Here is a 23,893-nt window from a genome sequence, read left to right as displayed (position 1 = left end):
TGTTTGTTTTTTTTTACATTTACACTGGTAACCAGGGTAAACATCGGGTTACTAAGCGCGGCCCTGCGCTTAGTAACCCGATGTTTACCCTGGTTACCAGGGGACTTCGCATAGTTGGTCGCTGGAGAACGGTCTGTGTGACAGCTCTCCAGCGACCACACAGTGAAGCTGCAGCGATCGGGATCGTTGTCTAGATCGCTGCAGCGTCCCTAAATGTGACGATACCTTAAGCTGCTTTCCTATTGTCCATTACAGTTAGCACTGGGCAGCCCACCACAGAGCGTTACTAATAGGCTATGATCCAGATGCTTTGCATTCTCTGTGTCAACACTGCTGCAGATTATTTGTTTGCACTGGTGTGCCAATCCCTGATTATAGGCTGGCTGTCTCATTGGTATTATCGCACCTGTGTAGATGCCATCTTTACTTGGGCCCGCTGTACCGTGCATTTGATTCAAGGCCTAGACAGGTAAGCACCTTTGCCTGTTTTTCTGTTGTCTTTTCTAGAATAGTAGAGGTTTTATCCTGTTTTTCCTCCTTTTGTGGTTTTTGCTGTAGGGCTGGCAAGTATGGGAACCCTTGACATGGGTTGCCAGCATACGTATTGCAGCCATAATATTAACTAATACCTTACATATTTTGATATGTTTTTGTGCACTTAATTTGTTTTAATTTTTATGGGTGCAGTTGGGCCCAGATGGCTTTGTAGACTGTGGCCTCTGTTCACACAGGACGCATTACAGTTAGCACTGGGCAGCCCGCCATAGGGCGTTACTAACAGGCTATGACCCAGATGCTTTGCATTCTCTGTGTGAACATTGCGGCAGATTATTAGTTTGCACTGGTGTGCCAAATGGCCAATTCCTGATTGTAGGCTGGTTGTCTCATTTGGTATTACCGCACCTGTGTAATCACCATCTTTACTTGGGACCGCTGCACCATGATAGTGCATTTGATTCAAGGCCTTGACAGGTAAGCACCTTTGCCTGTATTTCTGTTGTTTAGCCTATTGTCCTGTAGCCCATGCCAGCCTTGTGCCAATCTACAATTTTGTCCCTGGGGCCTTAGACAGATCTTTGGTCTTGGCCATGGTGGAGAGGTTGTAGAGTAATTAATTGCATGTGTGGACAGGTTTCTTTTATACAGGTAGTGAGTTCAAACAGGTGCAATTAATACAAGTAATTAATGTAGAGTAGAAGGGCTTCTTAAAGAAAAACTAACAGGTGTGTGAAAGCCCGAATTCTTGCAGTTTGGTAGGTGATCAAATAATCAAATAATTATTTAATGAAATAAAATGCAAATTAATTATTTAAAAATCATACTATGCAATTTTTGTTTTTTATTTTCAGATTCTGTCTCTCACGGTTGAAGTGTACCAATGATAAAAATTACAGACCTCTCCATTTTTTGTAGGTGGGAAAACTTGCAAAATTGGCAGTGTATCAAATACTTATTTTCCCCACTGTATATACAGTACATTTATCTATCTACACACACACACACACACACACACACAAACACACACACACACAATTACAGCATAGATGTGCATATTTAGATATACTAGATATACAGTACAGACCAAAAGTTTGGACACACCTTCTCATTTAAAGATTTTTCTGTATTTTCATGACTTTGAAAACTGTACATCCACACTGAAGGCATCAAAACTAAGAATTAACACATGCAGAATTATATACTTAACAAAAAAGTGTGAAACAACAGAAATTATGTCTTATATTCTAGGTTCTTCAAAGTAGCCACCTTTTGCTTTGCTGACTGCTTTGGACACTCTTGGCATTCTCTTGATGAGCTTCAAGAGGTAGTCACTGGGAATGGTTTTCAATTCACAGGTGTGCCCTGTCAGGTTTAATAAGTGGGATTTCTTGCCTTATAAATGGTGTTGGGACCATCAGTTGTGTTGTGCAGAAGTCTGGTGGATACACAGCTGATGGTTCTACTGAATAGACTGTTAGAATTTGTATTTTGTCAAGAAATAAGCAGCTAAGTAAAGAAAAACGAGTGGCCATCATTACTTTAAGAAATGAAGGTCAGTCCGAAAAATTGGGAAAACTTTGAAAGTGTCCCCAAGTGCAGTGGCAAAAACCATCAAGCACTACAAAGAAACTGGCTTACATGAGGACCGCCCCAGGAAAGGAAGACCAAGGGTCACCTCTGCTTCTGAGGATAAGTTTATCCGAGTCACCAGCCTCAGAAATAGCAGGTTAACAGCAGCTCAGATTAGAGACCAGGTCAATGCCACACAGAGTTCTAGCAGCAGACACATCTCTACAACAACTGTTAAGAGGAGACTTTGTGCAGCAGGCCTTCATGGTAAAATAGCTGCTAGGAAACCACTGCTAAGGACAGGCAACAAGCAGAAGAGACTTGTTTGGCCTAAAGAACACAAGAAATGGACAGTAGACCAGTGGAAATCTGTGCTTTGGTCTGATGAGTCCAAATTTGAGATCTTTGGTTCCAACCACCGTGTCTTTGTGGGACGCAGAAAAATGAATGGATGGACTCTACATGCCTGGTTCCCACCGTGAAGCAAGGAGGAGGAGGTGTGATGGTGTGGGGGTGCTTTGCTGGTGACACTGTTGGGGATTTAATCAAAATTGAAGGCATACTAGACCCGGCATGGCTACCACAGCATCTTGCAGCGGCATGCTGTTCCATCCGGTTTGCGTTTAGTTGAACCATCATTTATTTTTCAACAGGACAATGCCCCAAACACACCTCCAGGCTGTCTAAGGGCTATTTGACCAAGAAGGAGAGTGATGGGGTGCTACACCATATGACCTGGCCTCCACAGTCACCAGACCTGAACCCAATTGAGATGGTTTGGGGTGAGCTGGACTGCAGAGTGAAGGCAAAAGGGCCAGCAAGCGCTAAGCATCTCTGGGAACTCCTTGAAGATTGTTGGATGACCATACCCGGTGACTACCCCTTGAAGCTCATCAAGAGAATGCCAAGAGTGTGCAAAGCAGTCATCAAAGCAAAAGATGGCTAGTTTGAAGAACCTAGAATATAAAATATAATTTCAGTTGTTTCACACTTTTTTGTTAAGTATATAATTCCACTTGTGATAATTCATAGTTTTGATGCCTTCAGTGTGAATGTACAAGTTTCATAGTCATGAAAATACAGAAAAATCTTTAAATGAGAAGGTGTGTCCAAACTTTTGGTCTGTACTGTATATGTATACATATAATCAACATCACCGTCAAAGGACCAATAAAGGCTAAGGTTGCCTCATTCTGAGACTTAGAGTCCAGAAAATACATACCATCCGTGGTGGGATAAGATTATTGCACCCAGGGTTGGTAGTGCTGATGCTGACTGTGGTTGATACTGAGGTACTGGTGCTTTTTTCTGGTATGTTTGTAGTGCTAGATGTCATCTTTATAGTCTGAGTACTGGTGCTGGAAGTAACAGTTTCGGTGGGCTTGGTACTGCTGGTAGAAGTTGGGATGGTAGAACTATGACATTGTTCACTGTGTTTTTCCACCTGGCAGTTTTCATTGCATTTTGCATAGAAACACCAGCCTGCATTATCAGAGGTGCTGTATATCTCTTGGTCTGTAAAACAGAAGCATTTATACAATAACATAGTACATATCTACGTGGCACTTGGCATCATAACATCTTTATACACAGCATGACTCATAGGAACTTACACAATTATCATGAATTCCCAACTATCATAAAGATAGTTAGTTTGTAGCTGTCCAATTGCTATTATCCCCTTTACATCTTATTTTTCACAGGTGGCATTAAAGTAAACCTCTCAGAAGGATTTCACACCCCAATTAGGGGTAGGAGTAGGCAGTTCTGGGTATGGAATAGAGCTACAGTGTCAGAGGCTTCACATCTACAGTCTCAATTGCAAATCAGTTCAAATGCTGAGTTTTCAGTAACGGAGGAACTAATTGTCTAAATAAAGTTATTGTTGGATGTGCCTTTGAATGAAGTACATTCGCAAATACATAATTTGAAGGATGAAATTCAGTGGCAAGATACCATTATCATGGTTTAAACTTAGACATTTTGAATACTCTATCAATATACCTAATTTGGACATGTCCGTGTGTCTGTGCACAATGAATCATCCACAGCTGAACAGTAACTTAGGTATCCATAGTTACTACCACTAGCATCTAACTGCCTGGGCATAGCCATGGATACCTAAGGAGAGGAGCTCTCCCTGGCGAGTTAAGGCATAAGCCTTTTTTGCAACACTCAGGCAACACTGAGGCAACAGTGTGAGGCAACATTGCAAGGATGGATCAAATTGAGCCCGCTGCTGCAAGTAGAGAAGCGAATCGCATATGGATGCGTAACCTGCATCTTAATGAAGCAGAATATGAACAAAATTGTCGAAGAACTGCTGATGCAGCCCGACAGAGGGCGGCCAGAGCAAGAGAAACGAATGAAGTAACTGAATCACGTAGAGCATCTAATGCTGCACGACAATGAGCAACAAGCAGTGCACAAAGTGATGCACATATTTCACAAAAAAGAGAACAAGATAGAATACGTGTCCGAAATGCAAGAGCCTCTCGACGATGGCAAGTTACATTTGCGACTAGAGGACTTCTCAATCAAATTGATGAGACAAGAATTGAAGAGCACTATGCTGGCGAACTGACATTTCGATGTCAATTCTGCCAATCTAAAAATTTCAAAGACAAAATGGCTCAGGACAAAGCATTCCCTTCCTGCTGCAAGAGAGGGTGCATCCAATTACGTCCCATTCGTATGGATTATCAATTAGTCAAGTTGATGAAAGGAGAGCATCAGCACTCCAATAACTTTATGGCTAATATAAGGCAATAAATAGCTTGCTTGCTTTGGCATCAATGGGAGCACAAGTAGCGCCACCTCCTGGGCATGGTCCATACTGTTTTCGAATTCATGGACAAATTTACCACAGAACTGTCCCATTGCATTCCACTGTGGGTAGTACTCTCAAGTTTGCCCAGATTTATATCTTGGACAGTGAAGAAGCATTAGGTACAAGAAGTCAAGCAAATGAAAAGTGCCTCCCAGCACTGCTATCATCTCTTGGAGAGAAAATGAAAGCAATTAACCCACTCGCAAGAGCCTTCACAATGATGAGGGAATTTGAAATAGAGGAAGAGAGGATTGCTGAATTAGAAAATCACGATCCACTCGAAATAACAATGCCAATTATAAATTACTACAATGATGGCCAGAGGCGCTACAATGCACCAAGGTGCAATGAAGTAGCTAGAATTTATCAAAATGCAATGGGTGAACTCCCATTTAATTAGGACATCAGAGTTCACCTCAAAAGTGAAAACCAAACTGTTCAAATCAGATTTCTTCACAGAAAGTGTGATGCAATGACGTATCCACTTCTTTTCCCATATGGGGACAGTGGGTGGACAATAAATTTGACAACTCCAATTGCCCTAAGTGTGCAACATCAAGGAATTGGTGACATTCATCTACCATCCATACCAGTGGATCAAGATCGTCAAGAAAAAATCACCCTCTTGCAGTACTATGCATACAGGCTTGCCATTCGTGATGAGTTCAATCCCCTTTTAAATGCTGGGAAGTTGACGCAACAATTTATCGTTGACCGTTACGTCAAAATTGAATCCGACAGGATCGAATATATAAAACAAAATCAAAAGGCATTATGTGTCGACAGTTATGCCGGCGTTATGGATCACATCCATAATGCTGCGTTACACCAAGGGCTAAAAGCTGGGACACCAGTAATTTTACCATCCACTTTCATTGGAAGCCAAACAATGTTGAGATATGTGCTTCAAATATGCATACAAAGGACATGACTGTGCCAATATCAAGTTTGATACATTAAACTGGAATGAACCAGCCATGTACCTAGATTCTTGGTATATAAGCATCCCTGAGGGCATGTGGAGATTCAGAAAAAATAAAATGCATGATGCTTCACATACCATTAAAAGGCTTTCTGTTCACCTTGAAAACATGCAGCAAGTGTTTTCCGAAGATGGTAATGTGGATATGGTTATTTCGGACTCAAAAGCATCTACTCTGCAGGCTTATTTTGAGCTCAACAGAGTTGACGCTTCCGCCCATCAGTATTTGTACAGTGAAATCCCTGAACACTAGGTCTGGGATAGAAAAGCTGTACCAGAAAGATGGAATAAACACCGGACTCAATTTGGGAAACCAATTGCCCAAATGTATATAGTCTCTTTTAGATGGTGAGCTGTATTACCTAAGACTCCTTTCACTTCACGTAAGAGGAGCAAAGTCTTATGCTAACTTAAGGACTGCCAATGAAGTCATACATGACACGTATAAAAATGTGTGCATTGATCTTCATCTTTTGGAAGACGATTCCCAATGGGAAGAAGGTATAACGGATGCAATCGCTTTCCAAATGCCCTATCAACTTCGTGAATTATTTGCTATAAATTGTGTATATGTGGAACCAGCTAAACCATTGGCATTATGGCAAAAATATACAACCAAATTTATGGAGGATTACACCAGGCGGTATACTCCAGAAATTGCTGAGCAACTGGCTCTTTGTGATATTAATGAAGTGCTCTTAAAGGGAACCTGTCACCACGTTTTTGGAAGATGGGATAAAAATAGCGTTAAATAGGGGCAGAGGTGGGCGTTACATTAGTGTGTTTGTTATGCGTTTATTACCCACCTAAGTTGCCGAAATACCTTTGCAAAGTCTCCGTTTTCGCCTGTCAATCAGGCTGGTCTGGTCAAAAGGGGGTGTTGTCTTCCCCCAGATTTTGCGTAGTTTTCCGTTGGTGGCGTAGTGGTGTGCGCATGCCCAAGGTCCCGAATCCTCTGCCAGGGGATTTAAAAGAGCGCGCTGTTCGTTATTTCATTGGTGATCGGTGGGCGCGGCCATCTTCCTTTGGCCGCGCATGCGCAGAAGCGGCGCTCTGCTGGCCGCGGCTTCAGGAAAATGGCCGCGGGATGCCGCGCGTGCGCAGATGGATATCGCGGCGGCCATTTTCCTGAAGCCGCGGCCAGCAGAGCGCCGCTTCTGCGCACGCGCGGCCAAAGGAAGATGGCCGCGCCCACCGATCACCAATGAAATAACGAACAGCGCGCTCTTTTAAATCCCCTGGCAGAGGATTCGGGACCTTGGACATGCGCACACCACTACGCCACCAACGGAAAACTACGCAAAATCTGGGGGAAGACAACACGCCCTTTTGACCAGACCAGCCTGATTGACAGGCGAAAATGGAGACTTTGCAAAGGTATTTCGGCAACTTAGGTGGGTAATAAACGCATAACAAACACACTAATGTAACGCCCACCTCTGCCCCTATTTAACGCTATTTTTATCCCATATTCCAAAAACGTGGTGACAGGTTCCCTTTAAGCAATAAAAAGTCCTGTGCTGACTACGGATTGCCAACTCCAGTAAATATTCCAGATGAAATACTGGACCAACAGAATTATGATGTAATAAAGCAGGAGGCTGAGCAATTGAAAGCTATGCTTAATGAAGCTCAGACAGCTTTCGATACAATTATGCAAGCAGTCAATGCTGCATCACAGCCAGACGACACTAGCTCACACTGTTTTCTTCTGGACGGCCCAGGAGGCAGTGGGAAGACATTTTTGTCCAACTCCTTGCACAAGACACTACAAGCAAAAAAGAAGTCTATTTGCTCAGTAGCCTCCACTGGATTGGCGGCTACATTACTACAAAACGGTAGCACCTACCATTCCAAGTTTGGCCTTGGAATTACAACAAATGAGACCACAGTGTCAAAAAATAAGCCAACCTCACTTCAAGCAAAGGAGCTTAGGGAGTCATCTGTCGTTATTTGGGGTGAAGTGACAATGACTCCCTGTTTTAATATGAATGCTGTGGATAATTTGTTCCAAGACATATGTGGAAAAAAAAGACCATTTGGTGGAAAATTTTTCATAAACGGTGGTGACTTTCGTCAAACCCTACCAATAGTGGAAGGTGGAAAAAGAGCCCAAATTGTACAGTCCACCATTAAATACTCAAAATCCTGGAATCAGTTTTCACGGTTCCAGTTACAACAGAATATGAGAACGTCTCAGGACAAAGTTGAGTACAACTCATGGTTACTGAAACTTGGCAATGGAGAGTTGTCAAATATATATGGTCTACCAGAAGATACAATTGAAATCCCAAATTCTTTTATTGAAGAGGGTGATTTAATTACAGCTATTTTTGGCAACTCAATTGAGATTACCAATGCAACGGTAGAAGCAATTGCCAATAAAGCAATTCTTACGCCACTGAATGATGACATTCACACCTTGAACGACAAAATTCTTAGTCAAGTTCAAGGTGACCACTCAACATATCGCTCCGTGGACACAATTGCAGAAGAGGAGGGTGTGATTCTCACAGATTACCCTGTAGAGTTCCTTAACTCTTTGAATCCCACTGGGATGCCTCCTCATGAACTAAAAGCTGAAACCAGGAGATGTAATTATGCTCCTGTGTAATCTTAACAGAAAGCGTGGCCTTTGTGAAAAGCTTAAAAGCAAACGTTATTCATGCTGTTGCTTTAAATGGAAAAGCAAAGGGTCAGACAGTTCTTATTCCAAGAATTAATCTGATTTCCAAAGATAAAACTTGCCAGTCCATATGCGATGGCTTCAGTTTCCTGTCATGTTGGCTTTTGTAATGACCATCAATAAATCTCAGGGACAGTCCTTGGATATTGTCGGAATTTATTTGCCTCTTCCTGTGTTTTCACATGGGCAGTTATATGTGGCTTTCTCCAGGGGAAGGAAAAGCCAACATATAAGGGTCAAAATATTTGAGACACAGAAGCAAGGTAAACTTAGGGTACCGTTACACAAAACGATTTACAAACGATCACGACCAGCTATACGACCTGGCCGTGATCGTTGGTAAGTCGTTGTGTGGTCGCTGGAGAGCTGTCACACAGACAGCTCTCCAGCGACCAATGATGCCGAGGTCCCTGGGTAACCAGGGTAAACATCGGGTTACTAAGCGCAGGGCCGCGCTTAGTAACCCGATGTTTACACTGGTTACCAGTGTAAATGTAAAAAAAACCAAACACTACATACTTACATTCCGGTGTCTGTCCCCCGGCGCTGTGCTTCTCTGCACTGTGTCAGCGCCGGCCGGAAAGCAGAGCACAGCAGTGACGTCACCGCTCTGCTTTCCGGCTGGCGCTTACACAGTGCAGAGAAGCACAGCGCCGGGGGACAGACACTGGAATGTAAGTATGTAGTGTTTGGGGTTTTTTACATTTACGATGGGAACCAGGGTAAACATCGGGTTACTAAGCGCGGCCCTGCGCTTAGTAACCCGATGTTTACCCTGGTTACCAGTGAAGACATCGCTGCATCGGCGTCACACACGCCGATGCAGCGATGACAGCGGGAGATCCAGCGACGAAATAAAGTTCCAAACGATCTGCTACGACGTACGATTCTCAGCAGGGTCCCTGATCGCTGCTGCGTGTCAGACACAGCGATATCGTATGGATATCGATGGAACGTCACGGATCGTGCCGTCGTAGCGATCAAAGTGCCACTGTGAGACGGTACCCTTATTCCTAACGTTGACAAATGGTTAACTGTCAACTGTGTGTGCAAAGAAGTCTTTTTTTAAGCTTTTTAACAATTGTTAGCCAAAAAATGTTGTACACAAAAGCGGGACTAACTCCTAGCCACGGTCTATGGAACAAACATTGGGCATGGGCAGGGCCTTGGAGACAGATGCCAAGTGCGCTCAACTTTGTGAAATAGCTTGCGCTTAGGAACATTGAGGAATAGCGCTATCGGATAGCACTACCCGTTAATTTCCTGTAGGAATAGGGCTATGGGCTAGCTCTACCCATTCACTTTCTTCATGGATAGCGCTATCGGACAGCTCTACCCAAACAGTATTAACTACAGAGCTTTTTCATACGGAAGGTAGGAGTGGCAGGAGAGGTACGCCAGGTATTTATGTTTGCTATTAGTCTGCACAGTCTGGTGCATGGGAACACCCCATTGTGAGGTCAGTCTGCTGCGTGGTTACACCCCATTGTGTGGTTCGTAATCATAGCACGCTCCCGAAGGGCACGCAATCTCTCGTTACATTTTAATAACTTATTGGGCTATGCACTTACTACCACAAGTTTTCATCCAATGGTAAGCTGTTCATTTAAATATGTCTTCAGATAAAATCATGCTATAAATACTCAACTTTAATGATAGTAAGTAAATATTTAAATCACATATACTACAGAAATACATACCTGGAGGAAACAAAGCTCCCTTGACATTGCACATACATTGAGTTATTATAGAAACCGATTTGGAAGTTGTTGGTGGTTGAGAAGTTTCTCTATGGGATTCTGTAGACACCTCAGTAACTTTACCAGGTCTTTCCGATGTTACGCTTTCATGTTCAGACTCAGTAGTTGTCTTATGGGAAGCAGTACTTGACTTTGCAGAAGTTAATTTGCCAGTAGTTTGAAAAGTCGATGTCACTTCTCCAGATTTTGTTGGGGGTTTAATGGTTTGTGTGGAAACAAGATTTTGTGAAGTTGTAAATACTTTTATAGGTTTTGATGTTACTGGTCTTTGTGTAGGGAGTGATGTGGGATTTTCAGTTGTCTTCTCAAGTGATGTTGTTATTGCTCCAGTTGTTTTTGATATCTTTGATGTGTATGTCTGGACTTCTTTAACAGCTGTTGGTGTTTTGAAAGATGTTGTTGACTCTCTTGGCAGTGATGTGACTATGGTCTTTGTTGTTTGATGAAGACTCGGAGTAACTTTTGAAGGTGTGGTTACATGTTTAGTGCTCACTGAGTGTTTAGTAGGTATAGACTTTGTTGATTCAGGCAGTGATGTGACTATGGTCTTTGTTGTTTGATGAAGACTCGGAGTAACTTTTGAAGGTGTGGTTACATGTTTAGTGCTCACTGAGTGTTTAGTAGGTATAGACTTTGTTGATTCAGGCAGTGATGTGACTATGGTCTTTGTTGTTTGATGAAGACTCGGAGTAACTTTTGAAGGTGTGGTTACATGTTTAGTGCTCACTGAGTGTTTAGTAGGTATAGACTTTGTTGATTCAGGCAGTGATGTGACTATGGTCTTTGTTGTTTGATGAAGACTCGGAGTAACTTTTGAAGGTGTGGTTACATGTTTAGTGCTCACTGAGTGTTTAGTAGGTATAGACTTTGTTGATTCAGGCAGTGATGTGACTATGGTCTTTGTTGTTTGAAGAAGACTCGGAGTAACTTTTGAAGGTGTGGTTACATGTTTAGTGCTCACTGAGTGTTTAGTAGGTATAGACTTTGTTGATTCACATCCAGAACAACAGTAAACACGGATTTCATAATTGTAGCAATATTTAAAGGGACCAGTTTGTTCCTCATTCCAACATACAAGACCATTGCTGACATTGCAGTGCACATTTTGTTGAAGTACTTCCAGGGAAATATCTGGATAATCAACAGATCTACACTGAATATCATTAGGTTCTTCACAGATTTCAAATCTTGAATTTCTAATGTCTTTATAAGTTTCAAAGTCGCCATTTCTGTTGGAGCCAGGGAGGCTTACATCAAACCACTGAGACCACTCACAAACTGGTATGCAACTCACTTTGCTTGATGTAATGGTTGTAACAGATTTAGTTGAATGCTGGTGTTCACAATCCTCCCAATAGCAACAAAGGATTTGTACTTGGTAGTTGTTACAAACAGGAACATTTTTGATCTGATCTTTGTTATTGCAAACTAGACCATGAGTGACATTACAGGTAACTACTTGGCCGACTTCTTCAATAGTCATATTTGGAAAATCCACCGCTCTACACTTAATGTTTTTTGGATTTTGGCATATCTTGATTCCAGCAGCTCTAATCTTTTCGAAGGTTTCAAAATCTCCATCAAGTGTATCAAAGCTGGGGACATATTCATCAATCCATGATGTCCAAGTGCACTTCTCTTTGTTACATGGAGTGCTGTGATTTGTTACTTGAGGTATGGTTGCAGGAGGCTTCACAGAAGTTGATAACGTTTGCTCTGTAATTATATTAAGTAAACTAGCTTAAAATACATGAATAAAAACCATGTGTGAAAATACACATTAAATGGAACTTGTCAACAGGATTTTATACCCAAAACTAATGGCATACATGTAAAGGTGCTTAAAAACTGAATAAATCCTCACCTTTCTCGTAGAAATCCATTTTGCTGTTTTAGAGAAATGCATTGTTGAAATTATATGCTAATGAACTGTAAACACAGTGGGTGGGAGCAACACTTACAGCTTTCCTGCCTCTCTACCTATCCTCCAGCCCATGACTGCATCTTGTCTCTCACTGTTAAAGAAGTTGTCCACTACTTGGGCAACTTCTCATACCCTTCGCTTAGCCTCCAAAAATTAATAAAGCATATTCTCACCACCCGTGCCGTCGTCTTTCCCGCAGTGTCAGCACTCCATCTCCCGTGCTGTTGTTGTGGTACATGACGGTGGCGCCCAATCAGCGCTGGCATCACTGTCCCTGCCTCTTGTCGAATTGAGCAGGAAGAGGAAGTTCGAGATCAGCTGCAGCCTGGAATTCCGCTTCATGTTCTATTTGTTCGAAGGCGGGGACAGTGACATCAGTGATGTTTGAGCGCTGACATCACGTGTCACATCAACTCCATGCGAGTGCCAACACCACAGGAACACCGCCGACACGGGAGGTGAGTTTAGGCTTTATTACTTTATAGGGGCCAAACATTTTGATCAAGAATTGGTTGTCCTAATAGTGGACAACCCCTTTAAGTAATTCATATTGCAGTGACTTGTCAGTTAGAGACTGCTTTCGGCTACGTTCCCACAATACGTTTTTGGTGAGTTTTTACCTTGCATACTGTATTTTTGAAAAATGCTAGTAGCCTAATTTACTTACTGGGTAGAGAAATGGTGGAGAAAATCTGCAACATTAAAAACTTATGACAATCTCATTGTGGGAATGTATCCTTATGTTGTTTTCTATATAGGATGAAATTATTTACATTTTAATAATTCAGAGTTTTGCAAACATGACAATGCCAAATGCAGATATACCGCATATGAAAAATCAAGTGAAAAAATATTTTCTGTTATTTGATTTTTTATTGAGAAATGGGGTAAATCAAAGATTTTTCTTAACGTTTTAATACTGTTTTTTCCTTTTTTATCCCTAAAGGACTTGAACGGTGATCATTTAATCTCTTCTTCATTTTGTAATGAATATTTAAAATCTTCTTCGAAGCATATTCACATGAGTACAAAGGTATAGAAGGCACAAGGCTAGCAAAGGCTATCTATTGGCTCCCTGACCTGGTTATGGGGACAGCAAAAAAAAAAAAAAAAATTGGCTCTTGAAAGAGGGGAAGGAAAAAAGCAAAAGTGTTACAAAACAAAAATCTGTCTAGTCGGAAAATGGTTAAAGGGGGACTTCAATTTTTAAAAGCATTTTGATTTGTTATTCACCAAAAAGGACGTATCATTAAAAAAATCACAGAAAAAAGCAGGCTTAATTACCAACACCAGGTCACAATATCAGTGCACTATGGGACACCGTAGACCCCCATGATGAAGGCGGAGGCAGCACAGATGCAAAATACTGATAAAAACAACCACTTACGCACCAATTTATCAGAGAGGGGTGTTTGTTTACTAATATAAATGCACACAAAGGAGCCTTGCAATGGGGCGCAAGTCACCCAGTACATGTGGTGCAGTGTCTAGCTTTCAGCCTATTAGTGACAGATCATCTGTTAGGATTTATAATACTTGGCAACAATTTATTCCATGTATGGTAGGTTTGTGAGTGGTTGTTTAATCAGTATTTTGCACCTGTGCTTCCCCCACCTTTATCATGGGGGTCTGCTGCATCCTGTAGTACATTGGTATTGTGACTTGGTGTTGGTAAGTACAACTACCTTTAAAAACATATTTTTTAAATTATCATTTGAATTTGGTGTTGGGACTCGAAAGACAATGAGGACCCTTGACGTGGGTTGCAGGCTTGCATATTTTGACCAAAATATCAGAAAATACTTTATGTATTTTATACATCTTTTTCACATTTTTATTGCATGTTTTGCCATTTTTATGCCGGATGTATCCAGTATTTAGTATTGGCTAGGTAAATTAGGCAGTCTGTCCTTGTAGGTGCACTTACAGTGGCATGTAAAAGTTTGTACAGTCCTGGTCGTTATCCAAGAAGTATCATTTCTCCTTGCGGAGATAGACATGCTAAGCATGCCGAGATGAGGAGACTTAAAGCTGCAATGTTCCTCTGGGAAATATGCTAATTATGCAAATTGTCTCTTCAGAGAGGAAGAGAACTAGAACTCTAGTGCCACCTATTGGAAGTAGCAATCCTACAAGTCAATGTTGACCCTTTAATGAGCCTTGTCACATGACTTAGGATAATAGCCAAACCAAAATTCTGCATTGCGGCTTTAAGTCTCCTCATCTCGGCATGCTTAGCATGTCTGTCTCCGAGAAATGATACTTCTTGGATAACGGTCGGACGCCTCTCACACAGCCAAACCAGATCACCGCTTTGCACTGACGAGGGGCAGTACCCCGAAACACAGTGCAAATTGAGATTCTGGTTTGGTTATTATCCTAAGTCATATGACAAGGCTCGATAAAGGGTACACATTGACTGTAAGGATTGCTACCTTCCAATAGGTGGCACTAGAGTTCTAGTTCTCTTCCTCTCTGAAGAGACAATTTGCATAATTTGCACATGCACCCCTGGTCAAAATTACTGTTATTGTGAACAGTTAAGCAAGTTGAAGATGAAATGATCTCTAAAAGGGATGAAGTAAAAGATGGCACATTTCATTTGAATTTTAAGCTAAACATTTTTTTAAGAAATACAAAAAGGAAAATGGGCCAATGCAAACATTTTCGCACCCAGCATGGTTAGTACCTAGGAAATGTTGCAAGTATCACAGCTTGTAAACACTTTTTGTAGCCAATTCTTGTTTGAGGAATTTTCATGCATTCTTCCTTGGAAAATTCTTCCAATTCTGTGAGATTCTTGGGTCGTCTTGCATGCACTGCTATTCTGAGGTCTAGGCACAGATCTATATTTATGTTCAGATCAAGGGACTCTGAGGACCATTGTAAAACCTTCAGCTTGTGCCTTTTTAGGTTGTCTATTGTGGATTCTGACGTGTGTTTCGGATTATTATTCATTTGTAGAAGCCATCCTCTTTTCAACTTCATCTTTTTTTTGCAGATAGTGTTATGTTTGCAACAAGAATTTGTTAAAATTTCCTTGAATCTATTCTTCCCGCTACCCGTGAAATGTTCCCGGTGCCATTGGCTGCAACAAAATCCCAAAGCATAATTGATCCACCCCCTTAATGTTTGGTGAGATTTTTTTTCCTGAAAGTCTGTGCCCTTTTTCCTCCACACATACCTTTGATCATTGTGGCTAAAGAGTTCTATTTTAACCTCATCGGCCCACAAAACTTGTTTCCAAAATGCATCAGGCTTGTTTAGATGTTCTTTTGCATCCTTCTGACACTGCATTTTATGGCAAGGATGCAGGAGAGGTTTTCTTCTGATGACTCTTCAATGAAGGCCACATTTGTGCAGGTGTCTCCGAACAGTAGAACATTGTACCATAGTTCCAGAGTCTGCTAAATCTTTCTGAAGGTCTTTTGCAATCAAATGGAGGTTCTGATTTGCCTCTCTAGTAATCCTACGAGCAGCTCTCACTGACATTTTGCTAGTTTTTCCAGACCTTATCTTGACCTCCACTTTTAGGCTGTGTGCACACGTAGCATATTTTTTGTGTTTTTTTCACGGTTTTTCGCTATAAAAACGCTATAAAACCGTGAAAAAAACGCTAACATTAAGCATCCTATGTAATAGAATGCAATCCACATTTTTTGTGCACATGCTGCATTTTTTTCCTGAGCGGAATCGCATTCCAGAAAAAAACGCAGCATGTTCATTAAATTTGTAGAATTGCAGCGATTCTGCACACATAGGAATGCATTGATCTGCTTACTTCCCGCACGGGGCTGTGCACACCATGCGGGACGTAAGCAGATCATGTGCGGTTGGTACCCAGGGTGGAGGAGAGGAGACTCTCCTCCACGGACTGGGCACCATATAATTGGTAAAAAATAAAAGAATTAAAATAAAAAATAGTGATATACTCACCTTCGATGGCCCCAGGAGTGTTCCCGCCTCTCAGCTGCATGCTGCCGCTTCGGTTCCTATAGCTGCTGTGCGGTGAAGGACCTGCGATGACGTCGCGGTCTTGTGATTGGTCACGAGACCGCTCATGTGACCGCTCGCGACCAATCACAAGCTGCGACATCATTGAAGGTCCTGAACACTCGCACCATCTATAGGAACGGACGCCGCTGAGGTCTGCAGGTGAGTATAACCATTTTTTTTAATTATTTTTAAACATTCTACCTTTTACTATAGATGATGCATAGGCAGCATCTATAGTAAAAAGTTGGTCACACTTGTCAAACACTATGTTTGACAAGTGTGACCAACCTGTCAATCAGTTTTCCAAGCGATGCTACAGATTGCTTGGAAAACTCTAGCATTCTGCAAGCTAATTTCGGTTGCAAAACACTAGTTTTCTGCGGGTATATGCATGCTAATTCTGCAACGTGTGCACTCAGCCTTACTGTTAACTGCAATTACATTTCGAATTGAGGAAAGGGCAACTTGAAAACGCTTTGCTATCTTCTTATAGCTTTCTACTAGATTGTGTAACTCCACTATTTTATTTTCAGAGTGCTAGGCAGCTGCTTAGAAGAACCAATGGCTGCTGCTTTTGGCACAAGGTTAGAGGAGGCTGGGTTTTTATAACTGGGAAGTTTGCATCACCTGACCTTTCCTAATGATGACAATAAAAAACCATAACCCTAACAGGCTAATTAAGGTCTGGAACCTTGGTCAAAATTATCTGAGCACACAAATCTCCACAGGTACCCAAACTTTCAGCCATTTTCCTTTTTGCAATTTTTAAAATGTAAAAAATGACTATATATATTTTGCCTAAAATAGAAAGCAAATGTGTCATCTTTAACTTTAGACCTTTTAGAGATCATTTCATCTTCAACTTTCTTAATTGTTCACAATAACAGTAATTTTCACCAGAACGGACCAAACTTTTACATACCACTGTACATAGTGCTGGACAGCCCAGCTGATCTAATAATGTGGAATCACTAAAAGACACTGCGCATGCACCACATGTATTTGTGTTGCTGGAGCCCTAAAAAAGTCTCATCTGTGTGCATTTTGATATGTTCTAGGCACATGTCAGAAGTTTTGATTGGTATATATTAAGAGGACCCACCAGCTGCGAAACAAAATTGCTTAAGCTGATCCTGGGAGTGTGATCAGGATGTTTCTTCTACCATAATTACATGAGACGAGGACCTCTGCCTCTTTGTTTCAGCTTGTAATGGGGGCTCAGAACTCAGACCACCACCAATCAAAACCTCTGGCTTGTGGCTATAACAGATATATTTATTTGAATTAGCCTTTAGATATGATTACTTCTTGGTGGGAGACATTCATGTTATAGAGAGATTAATACCTGGTGTGGAGATATTCAATGGGATTTTACTGGCTGTTTCAAAATGGAAGGTTGTGGTCGGTGCCGTGGTGGAGGAAACACACTGGTATACACGTCTTACGATGTTTCCATCAGATGAACATATGGCTGTAATGCATCCTCCTATTCCATCAGTTGTGCTGTAAATGATATCTCCGTAGTTGTACTTCACATTTCCATAATAACAGTAACATGCTGCAAATGTAAAAAAAGAAAAAAAATTATGGGACATTTATCAGTTACATTCATTGTTAACCTATTAGCACCCTCACAATAGCAAAGTTTTTTTATTGTACATAACATAACCATGGACCTGTCAACAATATTGTATCCACAAGCATAACTTGAAGCTCCACTGCCCCATTGCAAAGTCCATACTAAGTCTCCCACCGATCTATTATAAAGGGGTCTTCTCATGCGGCAGTGATGACTTAAGCACCTGATCTCTTATGCAGCTGCTATCTCTGCAACCCCTAAAGCTATGCCCTTGGCTAGCCCAATGTAAAGATGACTTCCATGGTTAAATACCAATAAACTAAAATTTAGAGGGTTTATAGTGCAGCACTTACCTCTGACATCCATCTGACAACGAAGTCCTTTCTTTGTGCATGCACTATAAAATGTAAATATATTTTTAGGATTTTATTAACGAAACAAACAAAAATATTCTACAGAGTAAGTGTTAGGAGTAGTGTTGAGCATTCCGATACCGCAAGTATCGGGTATCGGCCGATACTTGCGGGTATCGGAATTCCGATACCGAGATCCGATACTTTTGTGGTATCGGGTATCGGTATCGAAACAACATTAATGTAAAAATGTGTAAAAGAGAGAATTAAAATAAAAAATATTGCTATACTCACCTCTCCGACGCAGCCTGCACCTTACCGAGGGAAGCGGCAGCGTTCTTTGTTTAAAATTTGCGCTTTTCTTTCCTTTACGTGAAGTCCCGGCTTGTGATTGGTTGCGTCGCAGTCACATGGGCGATGCAACCAATCACAGCAAGCCGTGACATAATTTCAGGTCCTTAAGGATTTTAAAATTACGTCCCGGCTTTGTGATTGGTTGCGTCGCAGTCACATGGGCGACGCAACCAATCACAGCAAGCCGTGACGTAATTTCAGGCCCTTAAGGATTTTAAAATTACGTCCCGGCTTTGTGATTGGTTGCGTCGCAGTCACATGGGCGACGCAACCAATCACAAGCCGTGACGTCACGGGAGGCTGGACACGCGCGCATTTTAAAATGCGCGCTTGTCCAGCCTCCCGTGACGTCCCGGCTTGTGATTGGTTGCGTCGCGGTCAACCAATCACAAGCCGGGAGGCTGGACACGCGCGCATTTTAAAATGCGCGCGTGTCCAGCCTCCCGTGACGTCACGGCTTGTGATTGGTTGCGTCGCCCATGTGACTGCGACGCAACCAATCACAAAGCCGGGACGTAATTTTAAAATCCTTAAGGGCCTGAAATTACGTCACGGCTTGCTGTGATTGGTTGTGTCGCCCCTGTGACTGCGACGCAACCAATCACAAAGCCGGGACGTAATTTTAAAATCCTTAAGGACCTGAAATTACATCACGGCTTGCTGTGATTGGTTGCGTCGCCCATGTGACTGCGACGCAACCAATCACAAAGCCGGGACTTCACGTAAGGAAAGAAAAGCGCGAATTTTAAGCAAACAACGCTGCCGGTTCCCTCGGAGAGGTGAGTATAGCAATATTTTTTATTTTAATTCTTTCTTTTACACATTAATATGGTTCCCAGGGCCTGAGGGAGAGTTTCCTCTCCTTCAGACCCTGGGAACCATCAGGAATACCGTCCGATACTTGAGTCCCATTGACTTGTATTGGTATCGGGTATCGGTATCGGATTGGATCCGATACTTTGCCGGTATCGGCCGATACTTTCCGATACCGATACTTTCAAGTATCGGATGGTATCGCTCAACACTAGTTAGGAGTCGAGTTCCCGCCGCTGCACAGGGGGAATCTCGAACCATCTGGGCTGCGGTCTCCCATTCTTCTCCAGCCGCAGTGGAGTCTGCTCAATGGAGATGTCAGTCCCAGTGTTTTGCTCAGTCTCACTCTGTGCATAGGGTTACTGCTGTTTTTCCAGCTTCTGCCATTGAAGCCAGTGCTGGGCAGTGGTGAGCAGATGCTTTTGGGAGTAAGTCCTGCTTTTCCCCTTCTGAGCATGCCCAGGGCAAGATCTCCCGTTGGAGATCGAGGGTCACATGGTCAGATACTGCAGCAGATCCCATTGGTCCTCCAGGAAGCTCCTGAAGGTGCTCAACTTCTGCGGCAGCCTCGCATTGGTCCTTCTGGGAAGGTCCTGTACATGCTGCAGCTATAAAATGTTTGCATGACCGCACGGCCATGCGCTAGTGTAAACTTGTAAATGTGTGTGTGTTGATGAGTGAAAGTCGTTCATTAATTATCCCCTCCCTTGTGTATGACTGCTCGCGTTAGGTGGATGATTGCTATCTAGCGCCCGACTTAGCCATCAGCACGTAATACACAAAACAGCGTCTAATTGCTGTGAACGCCAGTGCGGCACCGTGCGCTTTCACAGCGCTTTCCTGACCCAAGCCTGGGTGGTTAGTGGCGTCTGCCAGTGTGGCACCGCACGCACTCTCGTGCATCTTTATTATTATTTCTTTCACTCTGACACCCCAGTTGCGGTGTTGAGTCAAGAGGTCTATATGAACTCAAATCCTGTGTCTTGGGATTGAGTTCTGAGACTCCTTGCTTGCGCTCTTGGTGCGGTACCGCGGCCCTGTGACGCAACAGGGTTTGCTTCCTTCACACAGGGTGAAGTTAACCCATGTGTGTCCACATTGTACCGCCATACAGTCAGTCATTACTTGGCAGCAGGTTCCATCTCTGCACGGTGGACCCCGGGCTGCGAACACACCTTACTCTATATTTCTTATTATTTGGTGCGTTCCACTTGCCCTAACATTACACTAGCGCCAGGGTCTGGCTAGTAATAATGGACCAACAGCAATCCTTGCGGTACATCCAGCAGCTGGAGGGTAGGTTGGCGGCTCTCGAGCACACAACCTCAGCTGTGGATGTAACCGCAGTTGCTGTTCAGGCTGCTAGCGTGGCTGCAGCCACCTTGTCCACTGCCACCCCTGTACTGACTCTATCTCGCCTCCCACTGCCAGAAAAATTTTCTGGTGATAGTAAGTTTTGTAGGGGTTTCGTGAGTCAGTGCTCTATACATCTCGAGCTTCTGGCCTCTCGTTTCCCTACAGAGTGGGCTAAGGTGGGGTTTATTGTGTCTCTCCTGTCGGACAGGGCGTTGGAGTGGGCTACGCCGCTGTGGGAGCGTGGCGATCATGTGGTGCAGAGTGCTTCGTTGTTCCTGAGCACTCTGAAACAGGTCTTTTTAGGACCTCGTGTCACCCATGATACGGCGCTCCAACTGTTGGCATTGACTCAGGGCTCATCCTTGGTCAGCCATTTTGCTGTCCACTTCCGCACCCTAGCATGTGAGCTGGAGTGGTCAGATAAAGCCCTTATTCCGATATTTTGGAGGGTGCTGGCTGACCACGTGAAGGACGCCCTGGCCACTAGGGAGATTCCCGCCACACTGGAGGAGTTAATAGCAGTGTCCACTCGTATTGACCTCCGTTTTCACGAGCGGAGGTGAGAGCGAGCCCAGTGTAGGCAGAGGTTTCGGCTGGCTCCCACCTTCGCCAAACCTTTTGAATCTCCAGTTCAGGCTCCTGAGTCACATGAGGCCATGGAAGTTTCACGAGCGGGATCTAAGTCCCGGTCCGCTCGTGCACTCCAGGTTTGTCATGTTTGCCAGCAGTCAGGACATCTTGCCACCAGATGTCCCCAGAGGTCGAGGAAACATCAGCGTCTAGTGGTAGTAGGTGGAGGTACACTAGACAGGGCGACATTTGCCTCCAAATTGTCCTTTAAGGGGACAATTACAATAGGCTCATTCACTCACTCGGTAGAGCTCTGTGTGGATTCTGGGGCGGTCGGCAATTTTATGTCTTCTGCCTTCGCCCAACGTCACGCAATACCCCTGGTAATGCTAGCTCAACCAGTAACTGTACGAGTGGTGAATGGGTCAACACTGCCCTCACAGACAACACACCAGACCATCCCTTTCACTCTGTCCTTGTCGCCATCTCATCAGGAGATTATATCTCTGCTCATCATTCCTGAGGGAATTGATGAGATCCTGTTAGGGATGCCTTGGCTACGGTATCACTCTCCTCATATCGAGTGGTCCACAGGCAGAATTTTAGGATGGGGTGAATCTTGTGGGGGTAGATGTCAGAGGGAGAGCGTTCAGGTTGCTACTACTGAGGTACCCGCAGGTTTATCCTCTCTTCCCAAGCAATATTGGCCTTATGCGGACGTGTTCTCCAAAAGGGCTGCGGAGACCCTTCCGCCTCACCACCCCTATGACTGTCCTATTGACCTCTTGCCTGGTGCTGAGCCTCCCTGGGGTCGAGTCTATCCTTTGTCTCTCCCAGAGACGGAGGCAATGTCACAGTATATCCGAGAGAATCTGGCAAGAGGATTCATTAGGAAGTCAGTGTCACCTGCTGGGGCTCGGTTCTTCTTCGTACAGAAGAAGAGTGGAGAACTGTGTCCATACATAGACTACAGGGGTCTTAATGCCATCACCGTTAAAAATAAGTACCCACTACCCCTGATATCTGAGCTTTTTGATAGGCTACGGGGAGCAAGGGTATTTACTAAATTAGATCTGCGGGGTGCTTACAACCTGATTCGCATCTGTGAGGGGGACGAATGGAAGACGGCTTTTAACACCAGGAATGGGCAGTTGGGCACTATGAATATCTGGTGATGCCCTTTGGGCTCTGTAATGCCCCAGCTGTTTTCAAAGACTTTGTAAATGTCATCTTCCAGGATATGCTTTCCACCTCGGTCGTAGTTTATCTGGATGATATTCTCATCTACTCTCCAGATACAGACTGACTCCCACCAGAGAGATGTTTGCAAGGTCTTTGACCTCCTACGGGCTAACTCCCTCTATGCCAAGTTGGAGAAGTGTGTATTTGAGCAGGTGTCCTTGCCTTTCCTTGGCTATATCATCTCTGCCCAGGGATTGGCTATGGATCCTGCCAAGCTACAGGCTGTGATGGACTGGCAGGAACCCCATTCTCTCAAAGCGGTGCAGCGCTTTATGGGGTTCATTAATTACTATCGCCAGTTCATTCCCCACTTCTCAACTTTGGTAGCTCCCTTGGTTGCCCTCACCAAGCAGGGAGCAAATCCCAAGTTGTGGTCAGAGGAGGTCTCCAAGGCCTTTCTCTTGATTAAGTCACACTTCGCTAGCGCTCCCATCCTACATCACCCCGATGTAGATAAGCCATTTATTATGGAGGTGGATGCCTCATCCGTTGGTGCTGGAGCAGTCCTCTTCCAAAAGGATGCTCAAGGTCGTAAGCATCCTTGCTTCTTCTTCTCTAAGACCTTTTCACCAGCAGAGAGGAATTATTCCATCGGGGACAGGGAGTTGCTAGCCATGAAGTTGGCTTTCTCAGAGTGGAGACACCTCTTGGAGGGAGCTCGCTTTCCCTTCCAAGTGTTCACAGACCACAAGAACTTGGTGTACTTACAGACGGCCCAGCGGCTGAATTCTCGCCAGGCTAGATGGTCCCTGTTCTTCTCCCAGTTCCATTTTACTCTCCATTTTCTCTCCGGGGAGAAGATCATTTGTGCTGACGCTCTCTCTCGCTCCACAGTGTCATCTGAGGAGGAGGAGCCTCAGCTTATTGTCCCTTCTGAGAGCCTGAGAACTGTGGCTCCGGTTTTGCTAGAGTCTGTGCCCCCAGGCAAGACTTTCGTTCCATCTAATTTGCGACCGGAGGTTCTCTCTTGGGCTCACTCATCCAGGGTGGGTGGACATTTTGGGACCAAGAGGACATCTGAGCTTTTGGCGAGGACGTACTGGTGGCCGCATATGGCCCGTGACATCAGGAACTATATTCGGGCGTGTGTCTCCTGCGCCAAGAATCGGTCTCCTCGGCAATGGCCTGCTGGGCAACTTTACCCCCTGCCGGTGGCAGACAGGCCCTGGGAGATGGTCGGGATGGACTTCGTGGTGGGTTTACCCAAGTCTCGTAACTGCACCATTATCTGGGTTGTCACCGATCACTTCTCTAAGATGGTGCACTTGGTGCCGCTTCCATGGTTACCTTCTGCACGGGCCTTGGCGGCGTTGTTCATTAAGCATATTTTCCGTTTACATGGCATGCCTGATAAAATTGTCAGTGACCGGGGTCCCCTGTT

General features: G+C 43.8%; 1 protein-coding gene across 1 annotated transcript in view; it reads right to left on the bottom strand.

Annotated features, from left to right (window-relative positions):
* LOC143806873 (mucin-5B-like) overlaps positions 1-23,893 on the bottom strand; it is a 201,423-nt gene that overhangs the window by 71,598 nt on the left and 105,932 nt on the right. The window contains exons 27-30 of the mRNA XM_077287852.1: positions 18,178-18,221; positions 17,591-17,803; positions 10,266-12,041; positions 3,290-3,582 (exon numbers count right to left, since the gene is read on the bottom strand). Of these exons, the coding sequence (XP_077143967.1) occupies positions 3,290-3,582; positions 10,266-12,041; positions 17,591-17,803; positions 18,178-18,221 (2,326 nt within the window). The remainder of the gene's footprint in view (positions 1-3,289; positions 3,583-10,265; positions 12,042-17,590; positions 17,804-18,177; positions 18,222-23,893) is intronic.

Source organism: Ranitomeya variabilis, chromosome 2, assembly GCF_051348905.1.
Source record: "Ranitomeya variabilis isolate aRanVar5 chromosome 2, aRanVar5.hap1, whole genome shotgun sequence".
Taxonomy (NCBI): domain Eukaryota; kingdom Metazoa; phylum Chordata; class Amphibia; order Anura; family Dendrobatidae; genus Ranitomeya; species Ranitomeya variabilis.
The sequence above is the reverse complement of the archived record's forward strand: the minus strand, read 5'-3'. Positions and strand labels throughout refer to the sequence as shown.